We start from the raw sequence: 27,500 nt of genomic DNA, 5'->3' as shown, positions 1-27,500 counted from the left end.
ACTGCTTTTTCTTCATATTCACTTTACTGATCATTATTTTTATTTTTTTATGAAAACCATTATTGCATGGTTGCAGACTCATAGTATAGTTAATCTGGCCCAGAGAGGAGGAGAGAAACAAACAAATAGAGAGAGAGAATCGACGACAGAGAGTAACATAAATCAACTGTGACCGGATGGGAAGATGTACAGTAGATTCAGAATAGAAAAACAATTGAAGTCAAAAAATCCGCCCTTCCGTTCTCTTGCCCAAACATTCACCCCGACGTCACGCTTGAACAGGTTCAATGGCACAGACATCCTCCTCCTTTCCTCCCGTCTTCCCCCTCTCTCACATGTTCCACCCACGCCCCCAGTGTTTTCCACTCTACAATAAGAGATCTATGAATATTGTATCGAACCTCAGCCCTGCGTTTTGTAGTCAGCAGGGTGAGCAGGAGAGTGTTTTTAGTGTCAAATACCTTTAGTTCCAAGTGTCACACAGTGTCATAAAGTAACATGGGCAGAAGGACCTCTGTCCTCCCCGTGACGACTGTTGCCATAGTGGCATAGCTACCAGTTCAGACAGTGTCTAGTGGATATGCGCTGAATGCGATCTCGGAGCATACCTTTTCTATAGAAGAGCTGTTGTGGCAATGTCCCTGAGGAAGGTGTGAAAGTGTTTGAAAGCATTTATGCGAGATGCTGTATGCAGTTTCATAACAACATGCTTCCTGCCTGCAGCATGCGTAAGTGGTGTAAAGACCACACTTTTATAACTCTTTACAATGGAGATGTTATGTGTTGTATAAGAGCTAAATCGCTTCCCATGCCTTTTCATGGTGTGTGTGGGAAGAAACACATTGTAGCGAGTGTTACCTTGCTGTCGACAACGAGGTTCCTGATGCAGCCGGTAAAGTGTTTGTGTTGTAACTGCGGGTAGACATAGGGCAGGTCCTCATTGACTCCACCCAGCTGTAACACCTGGGTCCCATTCAGGTGCCTGGGGAAGAAATGAACATCACTGTCAGTACATCTTTTCAGACACCTATCCATCCCTATGTTCTACTGCGGTACTTTTTCAACCCGTAATACATAGCCTTGTCCCCCACCAATCTGGTGTTCTGAGTTTGACTATGTGAAAGGTGTGCATTCTGTATAAAGGAGAAGAGAGAGAGAGACACCGAGACAGAGAGAGAGAGAGAGAGAGAGCGCGCATGAGAGAGAAAGAGAGAGAGCGAGAGAGAGATACAGATAGCCAGAGAATGAGAGAAAGAAATAAAGAAAGAGTGAGAGAGAGAGAGAGAGAGAGAGAGAGAGAGAGAGAGAGAGAGAAAGAGTGTGAAAAAGAAAGACAGAAAGATAAAGGGAGAGAGAAAGAGAGAAATAAAGGAGTGTGAGAGCAACAAAGACAGATGCAAATAGAGAGAGAGAGAGAGAGAGAGAGAGAGAGAGAGAGAAAGGTGTGAGTAGGCTACCTGTCCAGGTTGGGCGTGACACCAGTGACCTCACAGGACGAGTGGTCCTCTGTGGTCAGCCAGCTGCCCACTCCCTCCATCTCCATGACGGTGGCCCCGGCACAGCGGTCCAGTGTGAAGCGTACCTCCTAAAGGAGCACATCAGGAATGTTAGGACATCCAGATTATCAGGACATCAGGAATATCAGGACATCCAGAATACCAGGACATCAGGAATATCAGCACATCAGCAATATCAGCACATCAGGAATATAAAGCCACCAGGAATATCAGGACATCAGATAATATCAGCACATCAGGAATATAAGCACATCAGGAATATCAGAACATCATATAATATCAGGACATCAAATAATATCAGGACATCAGATACTGGCTGGCCCTCCAGTCTAATATGCGCTCCATTACTGCCAGTAATACCGTTCTGAAATCCGTATTACATCTATATGTATCTATTCTATTGCAAGAACTAACTTACCATACAAATGTGAGCATCTAATTTGCTTCTAAGAGGTCCTATTGAAAATCTACTCAATAACAGTTTATTGTAATCAACAAGCATATTCAACGAGTTATTTCATAGCAAACATGCAGTTTGTAAATGGCATACAAATACTATTATAGTGTTTGTGTGACACTGTTTATATAATACAGTGACCATTTCACGAATAACACTGAGGCTGATTTTCAGACCTGGTAGATTAACAAAGTTGTTGTTAGTGCAGTCATACAGCCTAAGCGGCCATACACAGCTAGTGCGAAATATCTAATATTAAAGAAGTCTCAAGGTAATGCTCACCTGAGGTAGAGTACGTTATGATAAGCTGCAGACCACACTATCTACCAAGAGAGTTCTCATCTATATCATTCGTAGCCGTCTATGTACCAGCACAGACCGATGCAGGCCCTAAAACTGCACTCAAACAACTCTATAAGGCCAAAAGCAAAGAAGAAAATGCTCACCCAGAAGTGGTGCTCCTAGAGGCCGGGCACTTTAATGCATGCAAACTTAAATCGGTTTTACCTCTTTTCTACCAGCATGTCACATGTGCAACCATAGGAAAAACATCTCTAGACCACCTTTACTCCACACACACAGATGCATACAAAGCTCTCCCCCACCCTTCATTTGGAAAATCGACCACAATTCTATCCTCCTGATTCCTGATTACAAGCAAAAACTAAAGCAGGAAGTACCAGTGACTCGCTCAATACGGAAGTGGTCAGATGACGTGGATGCTACGCTACAGGACTATTTTGCTAGCACAGACTGGAATATGCTCCTGGATTCATCCAATGGCATTGAGGAGTATACCACATCAGTCATTGGCTTCATCAATAAGTGCATCGACGACGTCGTCCCCACAGTGACCGTACGTACATATCCCAACCAGAAGCCATGGATTACAGGCAACATCTGCATCGAGCCAAAGGCAAGAGCTGCCGCTTTCAAATAGCAGGACACTAATTCAGACTCTAATAAGAAATCCCGCTATGCCCTCAGACGAACCATCAGACAAGCAAAGCGTCAATACAGGATTAAGATTGAATCCTCCTACACCGGCTGTGACACTTGTCGGATGTGGCAGGGCTTGAAAACTATTACAGACTACAAAGGGAAACCCAGACGCGAGCTGTCCAGTGACGTGAGCCTACCAGATGAGCTAAATACCTTTAATGCTCGCTTCGAAGCAAGCAACACTGAAGCATGCACGAGAGCACCAGCTGTTTTGGACGACTGTGTGATAAAGCTTTCGATAGCTGATGTGTGCAAGACCTTTAAACATGTTAACATTCACAAAGCCGCAGGGCCAGACGGACTACCAGGACGTGTACTCAAAGCATGCGCAGACCAACTGGCAAGTGACTTCACTGACAATTTCAACCTCTCCCTGACCAAGTCTGTAATATCTACATGTTTCAAGCAGACCACCATAGTCCCTGTGCACAAGGAAGCGAAGGTAACCTGCCTAAATGATTACCTCCCCATAGCCCTCACATCGGTAGCCATGAAGTGCTTTGAAAGGCTGGTCATGGCTCACATCAACAGCATCCTCCTGGATACCCTAGACCCACTCCAATTCACACACCGCCCCAACAGATCCACAGATTACGCAATCTCAATCGCACTCCACACTGCCCTTTCCCACCTGGACAAAAGGAACACCTATGTGAGAATGCTGTTCATTGACTACAGCTCAGCGTTTAACACCATAGTGCCCACAAAGCTCATCACTAAGCTAAGGACATTGGGACTAAACACCTCCCTCTGCAACTGGATCCCGGAGTTCCTGAGGGGCCGCCCCCAGGTGGTAAGAGTAGGCCTGATCACCGACAATGATGAGAATACCTATAGGGAGGAGGTCTCCCTCAATTTGAGCAAGAAAAATGAGCTGAACATGCCCCCATTAACATTTACGGGGCTGTTGTGAAGCGGATCGAGAGTCTCAAATTCCTTGGTGTCCACATCACCAACTAACTATCATGGTCCAAACACACCAAGACAGTCATGAAGAGGGCACGACAACACCTTTTCCCCCCCAGGAGACTGAAAAGATTTGACATGGGTCCCCAGATCCTCAAAAAGTTCTACAACTGCACCATCGAGAGCATCCTGACCGGTTGCATCACCGCCTGGTATGGCAACTGCTCGGCATCTGACCGTAAGGCGCTACAGAGGGTAGTGCGTACGGCCCAGTACATCACTGGGTCTAAGCTTCCTGCCATCCAGGACCTATATACTAGGCGGTGTCAGAGGAAAGCACCAAGAGTTGTCAGACTCCAGTCACCCAAGTCATAGACTGTTTTATCCGCTACCGCGCGTCAAGTGGTACCGGAGTGCCAAGTCTAGGACCAAAAGACTCCTTAATAACAGCTTCTACCCTCAAGCCATAAGACTGCTGAACAATTCATCAAATGGCCACCGGACTATTTACCATTGACAACCCCCCCCCCTCCCCATTTGTTTTGTACACTGCTGCTACTCGCTGTTAATTATCTATGCATAGTCACTTCACCCCTACCTACATGTACAAATGACCTCGACTAACCTGTACCCCCGCACATTGACTTTGTACGGGTACCCCCTGTATGTAGCCTCCTTATTGTTATTTTATTGTGCTACTTTTTATAATTTTTTACTTTCATTTATTTGGTAAATATTTTCTTAACCCTCCTTGAACTGCGCTGTTGGTTAAGTAAGCATTTCACGGTAAGGTGTGACAAATAAAGTTTGATTTGATTTGATCTGCACTGAGTCCAAACCACTCAAACCCTCCTACTTCTCCAGACTATGTACGGAAAATAGGACTAGTCTAGCAGAGACACCACCTGTTTGCATTAAACTTCCCCAGAGTTCTATAAGAATGAACAGCATATGGCTAGTGTCGGGTGAGATGTGTGTGCGTGTCTGTGTTTGTCTATGTGTGTGTGTGTGTGTGTGGGGGGGGTGGTATAAGCTTGGCAGCAGCTCAGACTTCAGAACCCACCTTACTGTTGCTCCTCACGTCCAGACGGTGCCACCGTCTGTCCGCCACGTTTACGTTGCCTGGCAACTGCAGGACCAGTGTGCCCGAGCCATGGTTTATCTTGAGTGTGGGAGTGCCATCGATCAATTCTGAGGGAGAGAGAGAGAGAGAGAGGACACTGCCATGAGGTCACACATGGTGGTCACATCCCCAGGGCCTCCTGATGACCATCACCCCCCCCCCTCCCCCCATCACATACTCTCAATGCCAGGGAGGATCAGATACAACCACACACACAGACCACTTTATCCTGAGGACGTCACTTCTGTACCCATTTCATCTGATCACTGCGACACACCAAGAACAAGCAACCACAGTGAAGCACAGCAAACAACTTAATAAACGCCAACTGATCATTCCGTAAGAGTGATCTGTGTTCACCCAACCCTAGTCTAAAGTGAAAACAGGTACCACCTCAATGCTTTCAGCAGGCTGTTCAGAAAGATGGCGTACTTAAAATGACATTACATCTAATAACCTGGGCCAGTATTAGAAAATGAAAAACAACAACAGTAAAAGGTGCATAGATAATATTAAACCAGTGTTTTTATAACTAACAGTCAGACGTCATCACTCTTACTGACAGTTGTGGCTGCTTTGCATGATGTATTGCTGTCTCTACCTTCTTGCCCCTTGTGCTGTTGACTTTGCCCAATTAATGTTTGTACCATGTTTTGTGCTGCTACCATGTTGTGCTGCTGCCATGTTGTTGACATGTTTTGTTGCTACCATGCTGTGTTGTCATGTGTTGCTGCCTTGCAATGCTGTTGTCTTAGGTCTCTCATTATGTAGTGTTTTGTTGTCTCTCTTGTCGTGATGTGTGTTTGTCCTATATTTATTTTTAAATTTTTAATCCCATTCCCGCAGGAGGCCTTTTGCCTTTTGGTAGGCCATCATTGTAAGTAAGAATGTGTTCTTAACTGACTTGCCTAGTTAAATAAAGGTAAAATAAAAATTACAAAAATGTTCACTCCAAAATAAGGATTACAACAGTGCCTGGTGCTATGCCCCCCCATAAGACAATACACATATTAAAAAGTTATTCCATTTTCTGACTTTGTCAAATGGGAAATTAAAAATTAATGAACCAGTTAAGACTCATTGTATGCTTTATACCATTTGCAAAGGGTTGTGGGTAAACAAGATGTCAACCAACCATTGTTTCTCCGTAAATCAACATGACATCCACAGTCTAAGAGTTCAGGAGAGAACAGTGCTGTAAATATACACTCCATGTTGCTCTATTTTCTAGGCTCGCAAATGCTCTGTTTTCAACAGAGAGGGTTGTTCTCCCTCTTCTCTAGGTCTTTATCTTTACCTTCTCTTATGCCCTGCCTCTCTCCATGACACTCACTATCTGGCTTGTCATGTCTTTCTCTTTTCTACCCCCAACCTTTTCTCTCTCTCTCTTTCTCCCTCTCCCACCTGTCTCTCTGCAGTGTTCTCACAGTGGATTCCCAGAAGGCAACCTGTGCTCAGACAGAGATAACTTTGAGCTAGCAGTAAGTCACTGATGTACAGAGCCCAGCCTAAGCCTGAGTGAAAAGCCCTTTTCATTTGAAAGGCCCACGGTGGCCACCACCCTCAGGCAGGAGATTGACACTGTCCCACAGGTTATCTGCGTCTGACGAGGGTCCCCGACCCTCCTTGTTGGGACTGACGTGACATTTCAGGAGAAAAGAGATGACAGGTTTGAATGGTGGAGGCTTGCTTGAGATGAAAAGAGAGAGGGAAGAAGAGGAGAGTGGTGCTGAGTGCCTGAGAGGAGAACTTCCATACACATGGACAGGCTGGGCTGTGTTGGTCAGGCAGGTTGTTAGTTTGAATCCCCGAGCTGACAAGGTAAAAAAAAGAAATCTGTCGTTCTGTCCCTGAACAAGACAGGTAACTGTTCCTAGGCCGTCATTGTAAATAAGAATTTGTTCTTAACTGACTTGTCTAGGTGTGGGAAGACAGGCCAAATGGGCTTTATGTTGTGTTGTATCAAATGATCTTGGATAGGGAGAGTACACCCGGTTGTCCTCAGGTTACTACAAGATTCTGCTCTTAAACTCCGGTTGGCGGACTTCTCCCCTCCTCATCTCTTATTCATCATGGTCTCCTCCTCGACATCCCTGCAGATTAATCTTCCCTGTCGAGCGTCTTGGTGAGGGGGAAGCCAGAGGGTCTCAGCCCGCATACCATGGCCCCCATAGCATGGCGCTTAAATTTGAAAAATTGCTCTTCTGAAGGCCTGAAGGGGATATGTTTGAGGCAGTAACCATATGGACTGCATAAACAGCATTACAAATCACTCTGTATATACAAATCAGCAGCCCAGCAAGAGAGAAAGAGAGTCTGTGACTGTGGTGCCTTTAATATAAATTGACTGTCAGCAAACAACCCCATACCCCCAGGAAACAGGACCTAAACTTTAAAGCGATATTTGAAACGGGTGCAGCGCTAAAAGACTGTGAAACAGGTTTCTGCAAATTGACCGTAATGTGTGCGTCACACTCAGTAGGTAACTGTATCTCTCTGCTCGCTTTCATCTGCCAGATGTTGTGTCTGCACGTGTGTGTGTGTGTGTGTTTTTAGTCAGCCTGTTTCTCAGTTCTTTCTGAGACCACCAACACTAGTACCGCATAAAGCAAAAGCTTAAAAAAAATAAAAAAGCAAAATACAAAATGCCTGAGATGCTTACATTCAGCCGGATATTATGATTCTATTTAATACAGGCAGAAAAAAATGCAATAACCTTGCCTGTTATAAATTGGCTTATATGCTGCCAGCAAATGACCATTACATTCATTTACTTTCCATACCATTACTCAATCTTTTTTTTAACATCTGGCTTTTGAGTTGCATTTATTAAGACAATTTGAATTCCACATATTAAAAGCATGATAAATAGGCTGCCATCAGGTCAGAATGAGACAAAGTGAGTGATGACATTTTTTTCTGCTCTATCCTTGGAGCTGGATGCAACTCTTGGCAACGAGGTGTAAACTGGATCCCCAGCCGAGCCCTGAGAGCCTGTTTCCCATTCTGCAGGAGTCCGTAATCACCCAAATGTAATTTGTCCGGTTAATTTGTCTATTGATTGGACAAGCTCAGCCCCCATGGCTCGTACCCTTGAGAAGGGAGTGTTCACAATAAGGAGACTCATTTAACAATGAGCTCACTGGACGTAATCGTGTTCCCGCGTACCAGTCAGATTAATAGACCTAGAGGTCAGCGGTCAAAGTCAGGAGACAGCACAGATAGGGTCTAGATCTCTGGTGTGATTTAGAGAGAAATATAACACAGATTACATTTAGAGGTGAGGACAGACCAATGGGCACTCTAAAATATTCCATATGTCCTGCAAACCTACACTATACACAACCATAACTCAATATAATGCTTTCAGTATGAAGCACATAGTGGTTGTTATCTGACCCACATCAGACGGGGACAAAGGACTATGATCCATGGAAAAGTTAACAAGCAGAACCAAAGACTCCCTTCCTCCCTGGTAGCAAAGAGAGTTCCAAACCTCTCTGCCAATGACAGCTAGTTTTCAATTTCCCCCTCGCCACTCAGACAACTCCCAGACAGTCCTAGCAAAATTATTGCTTGAGAAATACAGTCATTTTTGCTTTGTTTACTTTTTTACCATTTTAATGGAAACCTATTACAATAAGGCACTTAATTGTTACCCAGAAATGATTTGAAATTGATATACTGTACAAATGGCTGCATTGGGCCTTTAATCCCAGGGGAACAGGGAGAATGTAGGACATGCAGGGGTGTTTTGCAGAGGCAGATCTGTGCTATGTGTTAGTGGTGGTGATGCCTGGGCACAATGGACCATGGGGGGATAAACAGCGCTGCATGGTGGAAAACAGACAGTGAGTGGGCAGGGCTGCAGGAGGCAGCTTTAATCTTTAATAAGGAGATCCGGCCCGGGAAGCAGTGGGAAATCATAAGGTTTAATAGGTTGCATTGCTATACAACTAGAAATAATAAGGTTTAACAATGTCAACCTGTGGGTGAGAGTAAGGGGTATGTGTGTGTGTGTGTGTTTGAGAGAGTAATATAGAGACATTGGGCTGAACTGTTTTTGTCTGTTTCTCCCTTTAAGTCTCAGCCGTCTCTACTTGCCCTCTCCACTCTTGTCATCTCTACATGACCCTCTACTGACCCTCTACTGCCGACACGGAGCCCCGCCGATCCATCACGACTGGTCCGCCGACATAATCGTCCGAGGGGGTTTCAACAGGCTTTTTCCGCTGCGACATCGCCAAAGATCCATCTGCTGGCCAAGGCCCGCGAGCTTTCTGAATCGCTGTATCTCCAGCTCACCGCATGAAGAGGAATAAATAAACAGACTCACCCCATCGCGACGTCCCCCAAAGGTTAACTCTCTAGCCCTCGCTATCTCCCTGCTTGCTAATTCGGCCTGCTAACGGCTAGCTTGTCAAGCTCCGGTCCGCTAACTGCTACCTTGTCTAGCTCGGGCCTACGAACTGTTAGCTTGTTAGCACAGGCCTGCTAACCGTCTGTACCACCGCGTCCCAATCACTCTCTGACCCCATTTACTTTCTATCTCTTTTGATTTTTAATTTGTTTATACCTTCCGGAAACCTGCCTCACCCAATGTGATACGGAATCGCTGTTACTTTTACTCTTATTTTTATGACACACTCAAGAACCTCCAGACGTTAACCAGCTAACTAGCTACAAGCTAGTTAGTCATTGTTAGTTTAAAAATAAAAAATAAAAAAAAAATAAAAAACCTGGATAACACTCGCCAGCCCCCCTGCCCATCCACCGCTGCCCCCTGGACACTGATCTCTTGGCTACATAGCTGACGCACGCTGGACTGTCCATTAATCACGGTACTCCTTTCTGCTTGTTTGTCTTACCTGTCGGCCCCGTTGCCTAGTCAACGCCATTTTACCTGCTGTTTGTTGTGCTAGCGGATTAGCCTCGCCTACTGTTTTTAGCTAGCTTTCCAAATTCAACACCTGTGATTACTGTATGCCTCGCTGTATGTCTCTCTCAGATGTCAATATGCCTTGTATACTGTTGTTCAGGTTAGTTATAATTGTTTTAGTTCACAATGGAGCCCCTAGACCCACTCTGCATACCCCTGTTACCTCCTTTGTCCCACCTCCCACACATGCGGTGACCTCACCCATTACAACCAGCATGTCCAGAGATTCAACCTGTCTCATCATCACCCAGTGCCTGGGCTTACCTCCGCTGTACCCGCACCCCACCATACCCCTGTCTGTGCATTATGCCCTGAATATATTCTACCATGCCCAGAAACCTGCTCCTCTTATCCTCTGCCCCCAACGCTCTAGGCGACCAGTTTTGATAGCCTTTAGCCGCACCCTCATACTACTCCTTCTCTGTTCCGCGGGTGATGTGGAGGTAAACCCAGGCCCTGCATGTCCCCAGGTACCCTCATTTGTTGACTTCTGTGATCGAAAAAGCCTTGGTTTTATGCATGTCAACATCAGAAGCCTCCTCCCTAAGTTTGTTTTACTCACTGCTTTAGCACACTCTGCTAACCCTGATGTCCTTGCCGTGTCTGAATCCTGGCTCAGGAAGGCCACCAAAATTCAGAGATTTCCATACCCAACTATAACATCTTCCGTCAAGATAGAACTACCAAAGGGGCGGAGTTGCAGTCTACTGCAGAGATAGCCTGCAAAGTAATGTCATACTTTCCAGGTCCATACCCAAACAGTTCGAACTACTAATTTTGAAAATTACCCTCTCCAGAAATAAGTCTCTCACTGTTGCCGCCTGCTACCGGCCACCCTCAGCTCCCAGCTGTGCCCTGGACACCATTTGTGAATTGATCGCCCCCATCTAGCTTCAGAGTTTGTTCTGTTAGGTGACCTAAACTGGGATATGCTTAACACCCGGCAGTCCTACAATGTAAGCTAGATGCCCTCAATCTCACTCAAATCATCAAGGAACCCACCAGGTACAACCTTAACTCTGTAAACAAGGGCACTCTCATAGACGTCATCCTGACCAACTGGCCCTCCAAATACACCTCCGCTGTCTTCAACCAGGATCTCAGCGATCACTGCCTCATTGCCTGTATCCGCCACGGAGCCGCAGTCAAACGACCACCCTCATCACTGTCAAACGCTCCCTAAAACACTTCTGTGAGCAGGCCTTTCTAATCGACCTGGCCCGGGTATCCTGGAAGGACATTGACCTCATCCCGTCAGTTGAGGATGCCTGGTCATTCTTTAAAAGTAACTTCCTCACCATTTTAGATAAGCATGCTCCGTTCAAAAATGCAGAACCAAGAACAGATACAGCCCTTGGTTCACTCCAGACCTGACTGCCCTCGACCAGCACAAAAACATCCTGTGGCGGACTGCAATAGCATCGAATAGCCCCCGTGATATGCAACTGTTCAGGAAGTCAGGAACCAATACACGCAGTCAGTCAGGAAAGCTAAGGCCAGCTTCTTCAGGCAGAAGTTTGCATCCTGTAGCTCCAACTCCAAAAGTTCTGGGACACTGTGAAGTCCATGGAGAACAAGAGTACCTCCTCCCAGCTGCCCACTGCACTGAGGCTAGGTAACACGGTCTCCACCGATAAATCCACGATTATCGAAAGCTTCAATAAGCACTTCTCAACGGCTGGCCATGCCTTCCGCCTGGCTACTCCAACCTCGGCCAACAGCTCCGCCCCCCGCAGCTCCTCGCCCAAGCCTCTCCAGGTTCTCCTTTACCCAAATCCAGATAGCAGATGTTCTGAAAGAGCTGCAAAACCTAGACCCGTACAAATCAGCTGGGCTTGACAATCTGGACCCTCTATTTCTGAAACTATCTGCCGCCATTGTCGCAACCCCTATTACCAGCCTGTTCAACCTCTCTTTCATATCGTCTGAGATCCCCAAGGATTGGAAAGCTGCCGCAGTCATCCCCCTCTTCAAGGGGGAGACACCCTGGACCCAAACTGCTATAGACCTATATCCATCCTGCCCTGCCTATCTAAGGTCTTCGAAAGCCAAGTCAACAAACAGGTCACTGACCATCTCGAATCCCACCGTACCTTCTCCGCTGTGCAATCTGGTTTCGAGCCGGTCATGGGTGCACCTCAGCCACGCTCAAGGTACTAAACGATATCATAACCGCTATCGATAAAAGACAGTACTGTGCAGCCGTCTTCATCGACCTCGCCAAGGCTTTCGACTCTGTCAATCACCATATTCTTATCGGCAGACTCAGTAGCCTCGGTTTCTCGGATGACTGCCTTGCCTGGTTCACCAATTACTTTGCAGACAGAGTTCAGTGTGTCAAATCGGAGGGCATGCTGTCCGGTCCTCTGGCAGTCTCTATGGGGGTGCCACAGGGTTCAATTCTCGGGCCGACTCTTTTCTCTGTATATATCAATGATGTTGCTCTTGCTGCGGGCGATTCCCTGATCCACCTCTACGCAGACGACACCATTCTATATACTTTCGGCCCGTCATTGGACACTGTGCTATCTAACCTCCAAACGAGCTTCAATGCCATACAGCACTCCTTCCGTGGCCTCCAACTGCTCTTAAACGCGAGTAAAACCAAATGCATGCTTTTCAACCGATCGCTGCCTGCACCCGCATGCCCGACTAGCATCACCACCCTGGATGGTTCCGACCTTGAATATGTGGACATCTATAAGTACCTAGGTGTCTGGCTAGACTGCAAACTCTCCTTCCAGACTCACATCAAACATCTCCAATCGAAAATCAAATCAAGAGTCGGCTTTCTATTCCGCAACAAAGCCTCCTTCACTCACGCCAAGCTTACCCTAGTAAAACTGACTATCCTACCGATCCTCGATTTCGGCGATGTCATCTACAAAATGGCTTCCAACACTCTACTCAGCAAACTGGATGCAGTCTATCATAGTGCCATCCGTTTTGTCACCAAAGCACCTTATACCACCCACCACTGCGACTTGTATGCTCTAGTCGGCTGGCCCTCGCTACATATTCGTCGCCAGACCCACTGGCTCCAGGTCATCTACAAGTCCATGCTAGGTAAAGCTCTGCCTTATCTCAGTTCACTGGTCACGATGGCAACACCCATCCGTAGCACACGCTCCAGCAGGTGTATCTCACTGATCATCCCTAAAGCCAACACCTCATTTGGCCGCCTTTCGTTCCAGTACTCTGCTGCCTGTGACTGGAATGAACTGCAAAAATCGCTGAAGTTGGAGACTTTTATCTCCCTCACCAACTTCAAACATCAGCTATCCGAGCAGCTAACCGATCGCTGCAGCTGTACATAGTCTATTGGTAAATAGCCCACCCATTTTCACCTACCTCATCCCCATACTGTTTTTATACTGTTTTTTTTATATTTTATTTATTTATTTACTTTTCTGCTCTTTTGCACACCAATATCTCTACCTGTACATGACCATCTGATCTTTTATCACCCCAGTGTTAATCTGCAAAACTGTATTATTCGCCTACCTCCTCATGCCTTTTGCACACATTGTATATAGACTGCCCATTTTATTTCTACTGTGTTATTGACTTGTTAATTGCTTACTCCATGTGTAACTCTGTGTTGTCTGTTCACACTGCTATGCTTTATCTTGGCCAGGTCGCAGTTGCAAATGAGAACTTGTTCTCAACTAGCCTACCTGGTTAAATAAAGGTGAAATAAAAATAAAAATAAAAAAATAAAATCTATCCCTCCTGCAATTGTACAGTTGTCTACACATCTCTTTCATACACACCCTTCCACTCCGAACCAAGTATCTCACCCTCTCACTCCATGTCTCACTGTGTATTATCTTCTCCTACTCCAACTCTCTCTGACTCCATCCGCTGCTCAATACCGTCTCCTCCACTCCGCATCTTACAGCTCCTAAACTCTCTCTCCATACTTTTTATTCTCTCTCTACCTCAACATGTACAGTACGCGTTGATTGTTTCCCTGTCTATCCTCTCTATTCATCCCTCCCTGTTTTCCCTGTCGCTATCTCTGTCCTCTCTGGCACAGTGCTGGACACAGACTTTGTTGGATTTTGTCTCTCTTCTCCAGACTATGTGTCTCCCTCAACACCCAGCAGTTGTGGACTGGGCTGTGAGGCTGTGGACATTGATTATTTGAATCAGTTGTGTGGTGCTAGAGGAAAAACCAAAACGTGTAACCAGGAGTGGCCCAAGGATCGAGTTTGGGAAACCTTGACTTACTGCAGCATCAGCAGACATCTTTACGTCAGAGAGAAAAGATGGCGCCGAAGAACATGGCTGACGTTTCACATTCCCCCAACCAATTGTGCAATTTTGTATTTTTTTTTGTGCATTTTGTGTAACTTATTTTTTAAACTTATTGTGTACATAATGTTGCTGCTACCATTTCTTATGACCGAAAATAACCTCTGGCCACCAAAAAAGCAAAGCAATTTTCCTTGAACGAGTACGACGAGAAGGATATCCTGCTTTCACTGGAACAGGCCCAGATTTACATTTACATTTACATTTACATTTAAGTCATTTAGCAGACGCTCTTATCCAGAGCGACTTACAAATTGGTGCTTTCACCTTAAGACATCCAGTGGAACAGCCACTTTACAATAGTGCATCTAGGTCTTTTAAGGGGGGGAGGGGGGTGAGAAGGATTACTTTAACCTATCCTAGGTATTCCTTAAAGAGGTGGGGTTTCAGGTGTCTCCGGAAGGTGGTGATTGACTCCGCTGTCCTGGCGTCGTGAGGGAGTTTGTTCCACCATTGGGGGCCAGAGCAGCGAACAGTTTTGACTGGGCTGAGCGGGAACTGTACTTCCTCAGTGGTAGGGAGGCGAGCAGGCCAGAGGTGGATGAACGCAGTGCCCTTGTTTGGGTGTAGGGCCTGATCAGAGCCTGGAGGTACTGAGGTGCCGTTCCCCTCACAGCTCCGTAGGCAAGCACCATGGTCTTGTAGCGGATGCGAGCTTCAACTGGAAGCCAGTGGAGAGAGCGGAGGAGCGGGGTGACGTGAGAGAACTTGGGAAGGTTGAACACCAGACGGGCTGCGGCGTTCTGGATGAGTTGTAGGGGTTTAATGGCACAGGCAGGGAGCCCAGCCAACAGCGAGTTGCAGTAATCCAGACGGGAGATGACAAGTGCCTGGATTAGGACCTGCGCCGCTTCCTGTGTGAGGCAGGGTCGTACTCTGCGGATGTTGTAGAGCATGAACCTACAGGAACGGGCCACCGCCTTGATGTTATTTGAGAACGACAGGGTGTTGTCCAGGATCACGCCAAGGTTCTTAGCGCTCTGGGACGAGGACACAATGGAGTTGTCAACCGTGATGGCGAGATCATGGAACGGGCAGTCCTTTCCCGGGAGGAAGAGCAGCTCCGTCTTGCCGAGGTTCAGCTTGAGGTGATGATCCGTCATCCACACTGATATGTCTGCCAGACATGCAGAGATGCGATTCGCCACCTGGTCGTCAGAAGGGGGAAAGGAGAAGATTAATTGTGTGTCGTCTGCATAGCAATGATAGGAGAGACCATGTGAGGTTATGACAGAGCCAAGTGACTTGGTGTATAGCGAGAATAGGAGAGGGCCTAGAACAGAGCCCTGGGGGACACCAGTGGTGAGAGCACGTGGTGAGGAGACGGATTCTCGCCACGCCACCTGGTAGGAGCGACCTGTCAGGTAGGACGCAATCCAAGCGTGGGCCGCCGGAGATGCCCAACTCGGAGAGGGTGGAGAGGAGGATCTGATGGTTCACAGTATCGAAGACAGCCGATAGGTCTAGAAGGATGAGAGCAGAGGAGAGAGAGTTAGCTTTAGCAGTGCGGAGCGCCTCCGTGATACAGAGAAGAGCAGTCTCAGTTGAATGACTAGTCTTGAAACCTGACTGATTTGGATCAAGAAGGTCATTCTGAGAGAGATAGCGGGAGAGCTGGCCAAGGACGGCACGTTCAAGAGTTTTGGAGAGAAAAGAAAGAAGGGATACTGGTCTGTAGTTGTTGACATCGGAGGGATCGAGTGTAGGTTTTTTCAGAAGGGGTGCAACTCTCGCTCTCTTGAAGACGGGAGGGACGTAGCCAGCGGTCAGGGATGAGTTGATGAGCGAGGTGAGGTAAGGGAGAAGGTCACCGGAGATGGTCTGGAGAAGAGAGGAGGGGATAGGGTCAAGCGGGCAGGTTGTTGGGCGGCCGGCCGTCACAAGACGCGAGATGTCATCTGGAGAGAGAGGGGAGAAAGAGGTCAGAGCACAGGGTAGGGCAGTGTGAGCAGAACCAGCGGTGTCGTTTGACTTAGCAAACGAGGATCGGATGTCGTCGACCTTCTTTTCAAAATGGTTGACGAAGTCATCTGCAGAGGGAGGAGGGGGGGGGAGGGGGAGGAGGATTCAAGAGGGAGGAGAAGGTGGCAAAGAGCTTCCTAGGGTTAGAGGCAGATGCTTGGAATTTAGAGTGGTAGAAAGTGGCTTTAGCAGCAGAGACAGAGGAGGAAAATGTAGAGAGGAGGGAGTGAAAGGATGCCAGGTCCGCAGGGAGGCGAGTTTTCCTCCATTTCCACTCGGCTGCCCGGAGCCCTGTTCTGTGAGCTCGCAATGAGTCGTCGAGCCACGGAGCGGGAGGGGAGGACCGAGCCGGCCTGGAGGATAGGGGACATAGAGAGTCAAAGGATGCAGAAAGGGAGGAGAGGAGGGTTGAGGAGGCAGAGTCAGGAGATAGGTTGGAGAAGGTTTGAGCAGAGGGAAGAGATGATAGGATGGAAGAGGAGAGAGTAGCGGGGAGAGAGAGCGAAGGTTGGGACGGCGCGATACCATCCGAGTAGGGGCAGTGTGGGAAGTGTTGGATGAGAGCGAGAGGGAAAAGGATACAAGGTAGTGGTCGGAGACTTGGAGGGGAGTTGCAATGAGGTTAGTGGAGGAACAGCATCTAGTAAAGATGAGGTCGAGCGTATTGCCTGCCTTGTGAGTAGGGGGAAGGTGAGAGGGTGAGGTCAAAAGAGGAGAGGAGTGGAAAGAAGGAGGCAGAGAGGAATGAGTCAAAGGTAGACGTGGGGAGGTTAAAGTCGCCCAGAACTGTGAGAGGTGAGCCGTCCTCAGGAAAGGAGCTTATCAAGGCATCAAGCTCATTGATGAACTCTCCGAGGGAACCTGGAGGGCGATAAATGATAAGGATGTTAAGCTTGAAAGGGCTGGTAACTGTGACAGCATGGAATTCAAAGGAGGCGATAGACAGATGGGTAAGGGGAGAAAGAGAGAATGACCACTTGGGAGAGATGAGGATCCCGGTGCCACCACCCCGCTGACCAGAAGCTCTCGGGGTGTGCGAGAGCACGTGGGCGGACGAAGAGAGAGCAGTAGGCGTAGCGGTGTTGTCTGTGGTGATCCATGTTTCCGTCAGAGCCAAGAAGTCGAGGGACTGGAGGGAGGCATAGGCTGAGATGAACTCTGCCTTGTTGGCGCAGATCGGCAGTTCCAGAGGCTACCGGAGACCTGGAACTCCACGTGGGTCGTGCGCGCTGGGACCACCAGATTAGGGTGGCCGCGGCCATGCGGTGTGGAGCGTTTGTATGGTCTGTGCAGAGAGGAGAGAACAGGGATAGACAGACACATAGTTGACAGGCTAGAGAAGAGGCTACACTAATGCAGAGGAGATTGGAATGACAAGTGGACTACACGTCTCGAATGTTCAGAAAGTTAAGCTTACGTAGCAAGAATCTAATTGACTAAAATGATTAAAATGATACAGTACTGCTGAGGTAGGCTAGCTGCGAGGTTGACACTACCCTAATCAAGTCGTTCCGTTGAGTGTGAAGTTTCTACAATGCTGCTTTTCGTGGGCAAGCTGGCTAGCTAGCAGTGTTGGTTACGTTACGTTGCGTTAGGAGAACGACAATAGCTGGCTAGCTAACCTAGAAAATCGCTCTAGACTACACAATTATCTTTGAAACAAAGACGGCTATGTAGCTAGCTATGTAGCTAGCTACGATCAAACAAATCACACCGTTGGGACTGTAATGAAATGAAATGAAAATATGATACTACCTGTGGAGCGAAGCGGAATGCGACCGGAATGCGAAAGTTCTATTCAGTAGACGTTGGCTGGCTATTGGCTAGCTAGGAGTGTCTCCTACGTTAAGGACGACAAAATAGCTGGCTAGCTAACCTCGGTAAATTAAGATAATCACTCTAAGACTACACACTCTAACTACACAATTAATTTGAATACAATAGACAGCAAAGACAACTATGTAGCTAGCTAACACTACACTAATCAAGTCGTTCAGTTGAGTGTGATAGTTACTACAGTGCTACGGTAGACGGTGAACGTGTTGGGCAGATAGGAGACGACGAAATACGATAATTACGCAATTATCTTTGATACCACGACGACTATGTAGCTAGCTAAGAAGAAATTGCTAAGATTAGACAAATCAGACCGTTGTACTATAATGAAATGTAATGAAATGTAATGAAAAAGTTATACAACCTGCAGACCGAAGCGCGGATGCGACCGGCTCGCTCCAACCCAGAAGTGTTTCAGATCCACGCCATTTGCATGAAGAAAAGATGCCGGAAAAGGGGAGGCAGATCGGGGCTCCTTCTGAGAACCTCTAGGCGAGCAAGTAAACTCCCAATGCCTTCCATTCTTCTTGCTAACGTGCAATCATTTGAAAATAAAATTGATGACCGACTATTAAGATTATCCTACCAACGGGACATTAAAAACTTGGCTGAACGAAGAAACGGACAATATAGAGCTGGCGGGATTTTCATGCACCGGCAGAACACAGACGATACCTCTGGTAAGACGAAGGGTGGGGGTGTTTGTCTTTTTGTCAATAACAGCTGGTGCGCGATGCCTAATATTAAAGTCTCGAGGTATTGCTCGCCTGAGGTAGAGCTGCTTTGATAAGCTGTCGACCGCACTATCTACCAAGAGAGTTCTCATCTATATTATTCATAGACGTCTATTTACCACCACAAAGCGAAGCTGGCACTAAGACCACTCTCAACCAACTCTATAAGGCCATAAGCAAAGAAGAAAATGCTCACCCAGAAGTGGCGCTCCTAGTGGCCGGGGACTTTAATGCAGGCAAACATAAATCAGTTTTATCAAAATTTTACCAGCATGTCACATGTGCAACCAGGGGGGAAAAAAATCCTAGACCACCTTTACGCCACACACAGACGCATACTCTCCCCCACCCTCCATTTGGCAAATCTGACGACAATTATACTCTGATTCCTGCTTACAAGCAAAAACTAAAGCAGGAAGTACCAGTGACTTGCTCAATACGGAAGTGGTCAGATGACGTGGTAGCTACACTAGAGGACTGTTTTGCTAGCACAGACTGGAATATGTTCCGGGATTCATCCAGTGGCAGTGAGGAATACACCACCTCAGTCATCGGCTTCATCAATAAGTGCATCGATGATGTCGTCCCCACAGTGACTGTACGTACCTATCCCAACCAGAAGCCATGGATTACAGGCAACATCTGCATCTAGCTAAAGGCTAGAGCTGCCGCTTTCAAGGAGCGGGAGATTAATCCAGACGCTTATAAGAACTCCCGCTATACCCTCAGATGACCCATCAAACAAGCAAAGTGTCAATACAGGATTAAGATTTTACTACACCGGCTCTGATGCTCTTCGGATGTGGCAGGGCTTGAAAACTATTGTGGATGTCAGTTTACATGACTGTGGATGTCATGTAAACTATTACAACTATTACTACCAAGCGAAACCCAGACTCGAGCTGCCCAGTGATGTAAGCCTACCAGATGACTTAAATGCCTTTTATGCTCGCTTTGAGGCAAGCAACACTGAAGCATGCACGAGAGCACCAGCTGTTTAGGATGACTGTGTGATAATGCTCTCAGTAGCCGATGTGAACAAAACCTTTAAACAGGTCAACATTCACAAAGCCGCGGGGCCAGATGGATTACCAGGACGTGTATTCAAAGCATGCGCGGACCAACTGGCAAGTGTCTTCACTGACATTTCCAACTTCTCCCTGACCGAGTCTATAATACCTACATGTTTCAAGCAGACCACCATAGTTCCTGTGCCCAAGGAAGCGAAGGTAACCTGCCTAAATGATTACCGCCCAGTGGCACTCATGTCAGTAGCCATGAAGTGCTTTGAAAGGCTGGTCATGGCTCACATCAACAGCATCCTCCCGGACACCCTAGACCCACTCCAATTCGCATACCGCCCCAACAGTTCCACAGTTGACACAATCTCAATCGCACTCCACACCGCCCTTTCTCACCTGGACAAAAGGAACACCTATTGGAGAATGCTGTTCATCGACTACAGCGCAGTGTTCAACACCATAGTGCCCACGAAGCTCATCACTAAGCTAAGGACTAAACACCTCCCTCTGGAACTGGATCCTGGACTTCTAACGGGCTGCCCCCAGGTGGTAAGGAGTAGGCAACAACACATCTGCCATGCTGATCCTTAACACTGGGGTCCCTCAGGGGTGTACTTAGTCCCCTCCTGTATTCCCTGTTCACCCACGACTGCGTGGCCAAACACGACTCCAACACCATCATTAAGTTTGTTGACAACACAACCGACAATGATGAGACGGCCTATAGGGAGGAGGTCAGAGAACTGGCAGTGTGGTGCCAGGACAACAAGATCTCCCTCAATGTGAGCAAGACAAAGGAGCTGATCGTGGAGTACAGGAAAAGGCGGGCCGAACAGGCCCCCATTAACATCGACAGGGCTGTAGTGGAGCGGGTCGAGAGTTTCAAGTTCCCTGGTGTCCACATCACCAACAAACTATCAATTCATATAAATCGACCAATGGACAATTTACATTGACCTAGTACACTGTTGCTACTCGCTGTTTGTTTGTTACCTATGCATAGTCACTTAGCCCCCACCTACATATACAGATTACCTCAACTAGCCTGTACCCCCACATACTGACTCGGTATCGGTGCCCCCTGTATATAGCCTCGTTATTGTTATTCTTATTGTGTCACTTTTATTATTACTCTTTATTTGAGCCTACTTGGTAAATATTTTCTTCTTCTTGAACTGCACTGTTGTTTAAGGGCTTTTAAGTAAGCATTTCACGGTAAAGTCTACACTTATTCGGCGCATGTGGCAAATAAAGTTTGATTTCGTTTGACCTTCACAGTACAACACACTGACTATGCATCGTTTTGAGACTGCAGCCTTTAGACTGTTGAGACTTCAGGCTTGAGACTGTCGAGACTCAAGAATGTCCTGTGCACGTGGCCAAACAAACGTTGAAACTTGATGCTTGAATCTATTACTGTATCCTTTCTCTTTTGTTTTCCATTCAAACACACACTCACACACGCGCGCACACACGCACTCATACACACTGGTGCGCGCACGCACCCACAAAATGTCTTCCAGCATTGAATCGAGTGCTAATACTCAAAACATAATATGAAATGGAGCCACAAACACGTACACGCAAACATCACATGGTATTTACTCTGGACCTCAACTTCAAGGATGTATGCTAAGCACGTCCATATAGCTAAACAAGTTCATTAAAGCTCTAAATATGTACACCCCATTGTAATTACATTCTGGAATGAATGACAAATCAGCCTTTACTTTCATAATGAGCCCCTTCATTAACCCCTAAAGACCTGATGCTGTCACACTGCAACCACACACACACACACACACACACACACACACACACACACACACACACACACACACACACACACACACACACACACACACACACACACACACACACACACACACACACACACACAAACAAACAGACTGAAATCAGTCTTTACCACCGAGTGTACACTCAATTAAAGGCCTCAGGAGCTATGTGTAGGCTGATGCTGAACCCCATTCAAAGAAACCCCTCCACCCCCAAACTACTTTGGCAGGGTTGGCACAACAAATATCCATGTAAAAAAAGAACCTTAGCAGTCTCTAAACGTTCATATTAAACCAGCAAATCCAGACAGGACAATTTCTTCCTCATGCAACCTTCCTATCTCTATCTGACCATCACTGTGTACTGAAAACACAATTACCAGCACTCACACACTGACGCAGGCATGCGCTGCCCATCCCTTCCCCCTAACACATCTTGTCTCTGCCCTATCCTATATTCCTGTCCCCCTCCTCTGTGATAGATAAGTGGATATGTACCTATGGCCATGAAGTCCTCGAGGTCCCAGGGCTGTAGCTGGGCCAGGGGCCCACTGTAGAGCAGCAGACCATCTGCAACCTCCGTGATGAACTCCAGGGAGAGATGGCTCTCGAAGCAAGGCCTTATGGGAGGAAACCAGGCATAGCCGTTGCCATGGAAACTGTGTTTGGTCTGCTGGCACTCTGGCCCCTCGAACTGCGTAGGGCACTGGCATCTAGGGCAAGATAACAAGGAAGAGGAAAGAAAATTATAATATAAAGCAATGTAGTTATTTCATTTTTTCACCTCATCTATCACACAAGACTACTCTATCAGGATGTCCCTGCAGAGGCCGGGATGGGATGGCCTGCTTCTGCTTAACCGCACAACAGTCACACACACACACACGCACGCACGCACACACACACACAACACACACAATTTGCTTCTAGTTGTTCTCAATTGCATAACAACCCTTATTACTAAATATTGTGAGTGCACATCCCAACTAAGCATCTAGCAGTCTATATTAGCCCCATAGACTCCTCACAATCTGGAGACCACTATATTTCAGCTTTCTCTCTCTCTCTCTCTGTCTGCCTTGCTCTCAGACTACTGTTTTCGCCTCCAGTGATTCCCTTCAGAGAGATTCACTCCGCATCTCATGCAGATGTTCTTATTATCAGCCGTACCATAGGGAGAATCCATCACTAGTAACAACATTCTCTGTCAGACATACTGTAGCAACCGAGCACAGCTGCACTCCTCCCTCCGGTTATTCTGTCATCCCCTTTTCCTTCATTCATTCCTCCTTTGTCACACACAGACACACGCACACTACCCCACTGTATCCACCTGTTGTGGAGACAGCTAATATAGCTGGCACACACACACACACACAGACAATCCTGCGGCATCAATCAAGTGTGGCTTTCTCTAGTTAGTTTAGTCAGAAGCCCAGCTATTTTCTAAGCCGGTTCCCTCTCCATCACCCTACTCACAACAGCCTAATAATAGTCTTCCAGGCCGCCATGCTCCCTTCGTTTCGTTCCTCTCTCATTTGTGTGCTGCGAAGGGAGAGAGAAGAGCTCCTGGCTGCCACATCCGACACTCTTGCATTTAGTCTTTCCCATTTCCCAGTCTGTGCTCTGAACCCAGATTGAAAAGGAGAGACTGTCAGAAATGATAGTCCCCCCTGGCACCTGGCAGACATGCAAATGCGGGAGGAGTGAAACAGGCAGGCGGGCCGTGCGCAAACACAATGACATGCTTCTTCTAATAACCAGGCGCAGTAATCAAAGTTTAGAAGACACACCGTAGCAAAAAGAGAGAGAGAGAGAGAGAGAGAGGAGAGAGGAGCACACATGACTGTATGCAGGCATGATCGTATGCACGCATGACGGTAAGTCGCTTTGGATAAAAGTATCTGCTAAATGGCGTACGATATTATTATACTATAGGAGAGAGAGGATGAGGATGCACTGGAACAATAGCAGGTGGTGAACGTTGCTTTTAGTGCAGATCAACTCGGACAAAACAGAGATGCTTGTTCTAGGTCCCAAGAAACAAAGAGATCCTCTGTTGAATCTGACAATTACTCTTAATGGTTGTACAGTTGTCTGAAATAAAACTGTGAAGGACCTCGGCGTTACTCTGGACCCTGATCTCTCGTTTGACGAACATATCAAGACTGTTTCAAGGACAGCTTTTTTCCATCTACGTAACATTGCAAAAATCAGAAACTTTCTGTCCAAAATGATGCAGAAAAATGTATCCATGCTTTTGTTACTTCTAGGTTAGACTACTGCAATGCTCTACTTTCCGGCTACCCGGATAAAGCACTAAATAAACTTCAGTTAGTGCTAAATACGGCTGCTAGAATCCTGGCTAGAACCCCAAAATTGTATCATATTATTCCAGTGCTAGCCTCCCTACACTGGCTTCCTGTCATGGCGAGGGCTGATTTCAAGGTTTTACTGTTAACCTACAGAGCATTACATGGGCTTGCTCCTGCCTATCTCTCTGATTTGGTCCTGCCGTACATACCTACACGTACGCTACGGTCACAAGACGCAGGCCTCCTAATTGTCCCTAGAATTTCTAAGCAAACAGCTGGTGTCACGTTCTGACCTTTATTTCCTTTGTTTAGTATTTATTTAGTATGGTCAGGGCGTGAGTTGGGTGGGCAGTCTATGTTTGTTTTTCTAGGTTTTGGGTATTTCTATGTTTCGGCCTAGTATGGTTCTCAATCAGAGGCAGGTGTCATTAGTTGTCTCATACTTAGGTAGCCTGGGTTTCACTGTGTGTTTGTGGGTGATTGTTCCTGTCTCTGTGTTTTGCACCAGATAGGGCTGTTTTTGGTTTTCCACGTTTATTGTTTTGTAGTGTTCGTGTTTATCTTTTTTTATTAAACATGAATCAATATAACCACGCTGCGTTTTGGTCCGCCTCTCCTTCACCACAAGAAAACCGTGACAGCTGGAGGCAGAGCTTTCTCCTATAGAGCTCCATTTTTATGGAATGGTCTGCCTACCCATGTGAGAGACGCAAACTCAGTCTCAACCTTTAAGTCTTTCCTGAAGACTCATCTATTCAGTGGGTCATATGATTGAGTGTAGTCTGGCCCAGGAGTGTGAAGGTGAACGGAAAGGCTCTGGAGCAACAAACCGCCCTTCCCCTCTTTCCACTGGGATTCTCTGCCTCTAACCCTATTACAGGGGCTGAGTCACTGGCTTACTGGTGCTCTTTCATGCCGTCCCTAGGAGAGGTGCGTCACTTGAGTGGGTTGAGTCACTGATGTGATTTTCCTGTCTGGGTTGGCGCCCCCCCTTGGGTTGTGCCGTGGCGGAGATCTTTGTGGGCTATACTCGGCCTGGTCTCAGGATGGTAAGTTGGTGGTTGAAGATATCCCTCTAGTGGTGTGGGGGCTGTGCTTTGGCAAAGTGGGTGTGGTTATATCTTTCCTGTTTGGCCCTGTCCGGGGGTATTATCGGATGGGGCCACAGTGTCTTCTGACCCCTCCTGTCTCAGCCTCCAGTATTTATGCTGCAGTAGTTTATGTGTCGGGGGGCTAGGGTCAGTTTGTTATATCTGGAGTACTTCTCCTTTCTTATCCGTTGTTCTGTGTGAATTTAAGTATGCTCTCTCTAATTCTCTCTTTCTCTCTTTCTTTCTCTCTATTGGAGGACCTGAGCCGTAGGACCATGCCTCAGGACTACCTGGCATGATGACTCCTTGCTGTCCCCAGTCCACCTGGCCGTGCTGCTGCTCCATTTTCAACTGTTCTGCCTGCGGCTATGGAATCCTGACCTGTTCACCGGACGTGCTACCTGTCCCAGACCTATTATTTGACCATGCTGGTAATTTATGAACATTTGAACATCTTGGCCATGTTCTGTTATAATCTCCACCCGGCACAGCCAGAAGAGGACTGGCCACCCCTCATAGCCTGGTTCCTCTCTAGGTTTCTTCCTAGGTTTTGGCCTTTCTAGGGAGTTTTTCCTAGCCAACGTGCGTCAACACCTGCATTGCTTGCTGTTTGGGGTTTTAGGCTGGGCTTCTGTACAGCACTTTGAGATATCAGCTGATGTACGAAGGGCTATATAAATACATTTGATTTGATTTGATCAGCACGCATGTCAGACTGTCCTGTTGCTTGATAACATGGTATCCCGACCATGACGCAGAGAAATGGAAGGAAGTTGTGCCTAGGAGCACTGGATCTGATGAAGGTCCTGTAGGCTCCGGTTTTACCAAACAGGATCCTATAGTCACACTACAAGGCCATCTCATTGTGGAGAGGCAGGGAGTTGATACCAGTGATATCTGGATGTGGTTACGGCCAGGAGCCGTGCCTCTACCTAACCACTCACACATGGGATGGGAGGAAGTGTACGCACATGGTCACAGCTTAGTGTGACTAGGCCCCAAGCAGAAAACAAGCCTAGTATTACTCCATCAGACCATCGAACCATCAAAGACATGAACATATCTCCCAGAGTGACAGACAGTAACGTACAAAGGAGGGATCACTTATGGAAAAGAAAGAGGGAGATAATACTGTAGAGAGAGATAATACTGTAGAGAGAGATAATACTGTAGAGGGAGATAATACTGTAGAGGGAGATAATACTGTAGAGGGAGATAATACTGTAGAGAGAGATAATACTGTAGAGAGAGAGGAGGAGATGTAAAGATAAGGGGGTTGAAGACAATACACTGGAAACTTGACCTACTTTATCTCTCCATTTGGAAACAATTCATCTCACTCATTTATCCCATCAGAGAAATCAGGAGCATGATTTCAGCCCAATCCTCTTACTGTACTTGAGCTTTTTTTTCTTTGCTCATTTCCTGTTCTTTGCTAGCACACGGGGATGTTATTTGTTAGCGTTTGAAAGGGACCAAGTAATCTCCCCTGCCCTCCATTTTCAAATCCCACTATTAATCCTGGTATCTACATGTTGTTTCTTAAATCTTAAATCTCTGCGCTGTGTCGCTGGGGATCTCTACGTATTTTTTGCGGTTCTACATCTGTGCGCTCAAAGCCGAGTGATAAACTCTGCTCTGCACAGCAACCGTCCACTGCCGCTGTCTCTTATCTATTACCAGGCTTGCATTCATCTTTGAATGGTTTCACACACCCAAGCCTGCAGAGGAAGACATTGACCTCTGCCCTATTCAGTTATAAAATGATTCTCTAGTGGAAACAATAATCGCAGAAATGTCCGACTTGAATACATATAATGTGAGGAATTTCTATTAACATGTTAATTGTTCGCTACATTCACAGACTCAAAATGCTTTACAGCTTTTTATGTTCTTGACTTATCAGTTATAGCGTAAGCCGAAGGATGTGAGTTCTACAAGGACAACTTGTCGTCAACAGGGAGGCTCTTATGATCTGACACATCAACAACTTCATCCTGTGTTTGGGCCAAACTGGCAATGTTAGCTCAGCTGTAAAAACCCAATGTGTCTGCAACAGAGAGAGAGCTGGGATTAACTCTAGGTTGGCTGCATAAATCATTCTGGTACGGACCAATGGCGAGGCACATTACACGCTTAGCACGTCCAACTAGACACAAATCCTGGGTTTTACTTTCTTCTTTCAATTAAACAGCAGAGAACAAAATTAACTTTCCCATCCTTTCGTGTTTCAAAGGGAAGCTGGATGGACAATTCCAGTAAGAGCATTTGGGCATATGTTCAAATTCTTTCAGGAACATCCATATACACCTCCTTTCTAGACATGAACACCAAAGCAGCGGCAGATTACCTCTGAATATGAACTAATAATGTCAGTGGATTTCAAACGAGGGACTTTTGATGTGTGTTTGCACAGGGTGGGTCTCTCTCTCTCTCTCTCTCTCTCTCTCTCGACTAACGTTATAGGTTTGTCAGCGTGCGCC

At 46.8% G+C, this 27,500-nt stretch overlaps 1 protein-coding gene across 1 annotated transcript in view; it reads right to left on the bottom strand.

The window, feature by feature from the left end:
- The window catches only part of LOC115112107 (neural-cadherin-like), a 218,643-nt gene that overhangs the window by 23,242 nt on the left and 167,901 nt on the right, over positions 1–27,500 (bottom strand). Inside the window, 4 exon segments of the mRNA XM_065011153.1 lie at positions 859–982; positions 1,458–1,585; positions 4,946–5,073; positions 22,110–22,324. Of these exon segments, the coding sequence (XP_064867225.1) occupies positions 859–982; positions 1,458–1,585; positions 4,946–5,073; positions 22,110–22,324 (595 nt within the window).

Source organism: Oncorhynchus nerka, linkage group LG27 (assembly GCF_034236695.1).
Source record: "Oncorhynchus nerka isolate Pitt River linkage group LG27, Oner_Uvic_2.0, whole genome shotgun sequence".
Lineage (NCBI taxonomy): Eukaryota > Metazoa > Chordata > Actinopteri > Salmoniformes > Salmonidae > Oncorhynchus > Oncorhynchus nerka.
This window is presented reverse-complemented; position numbering and strand designations above follow the sequence as displayed.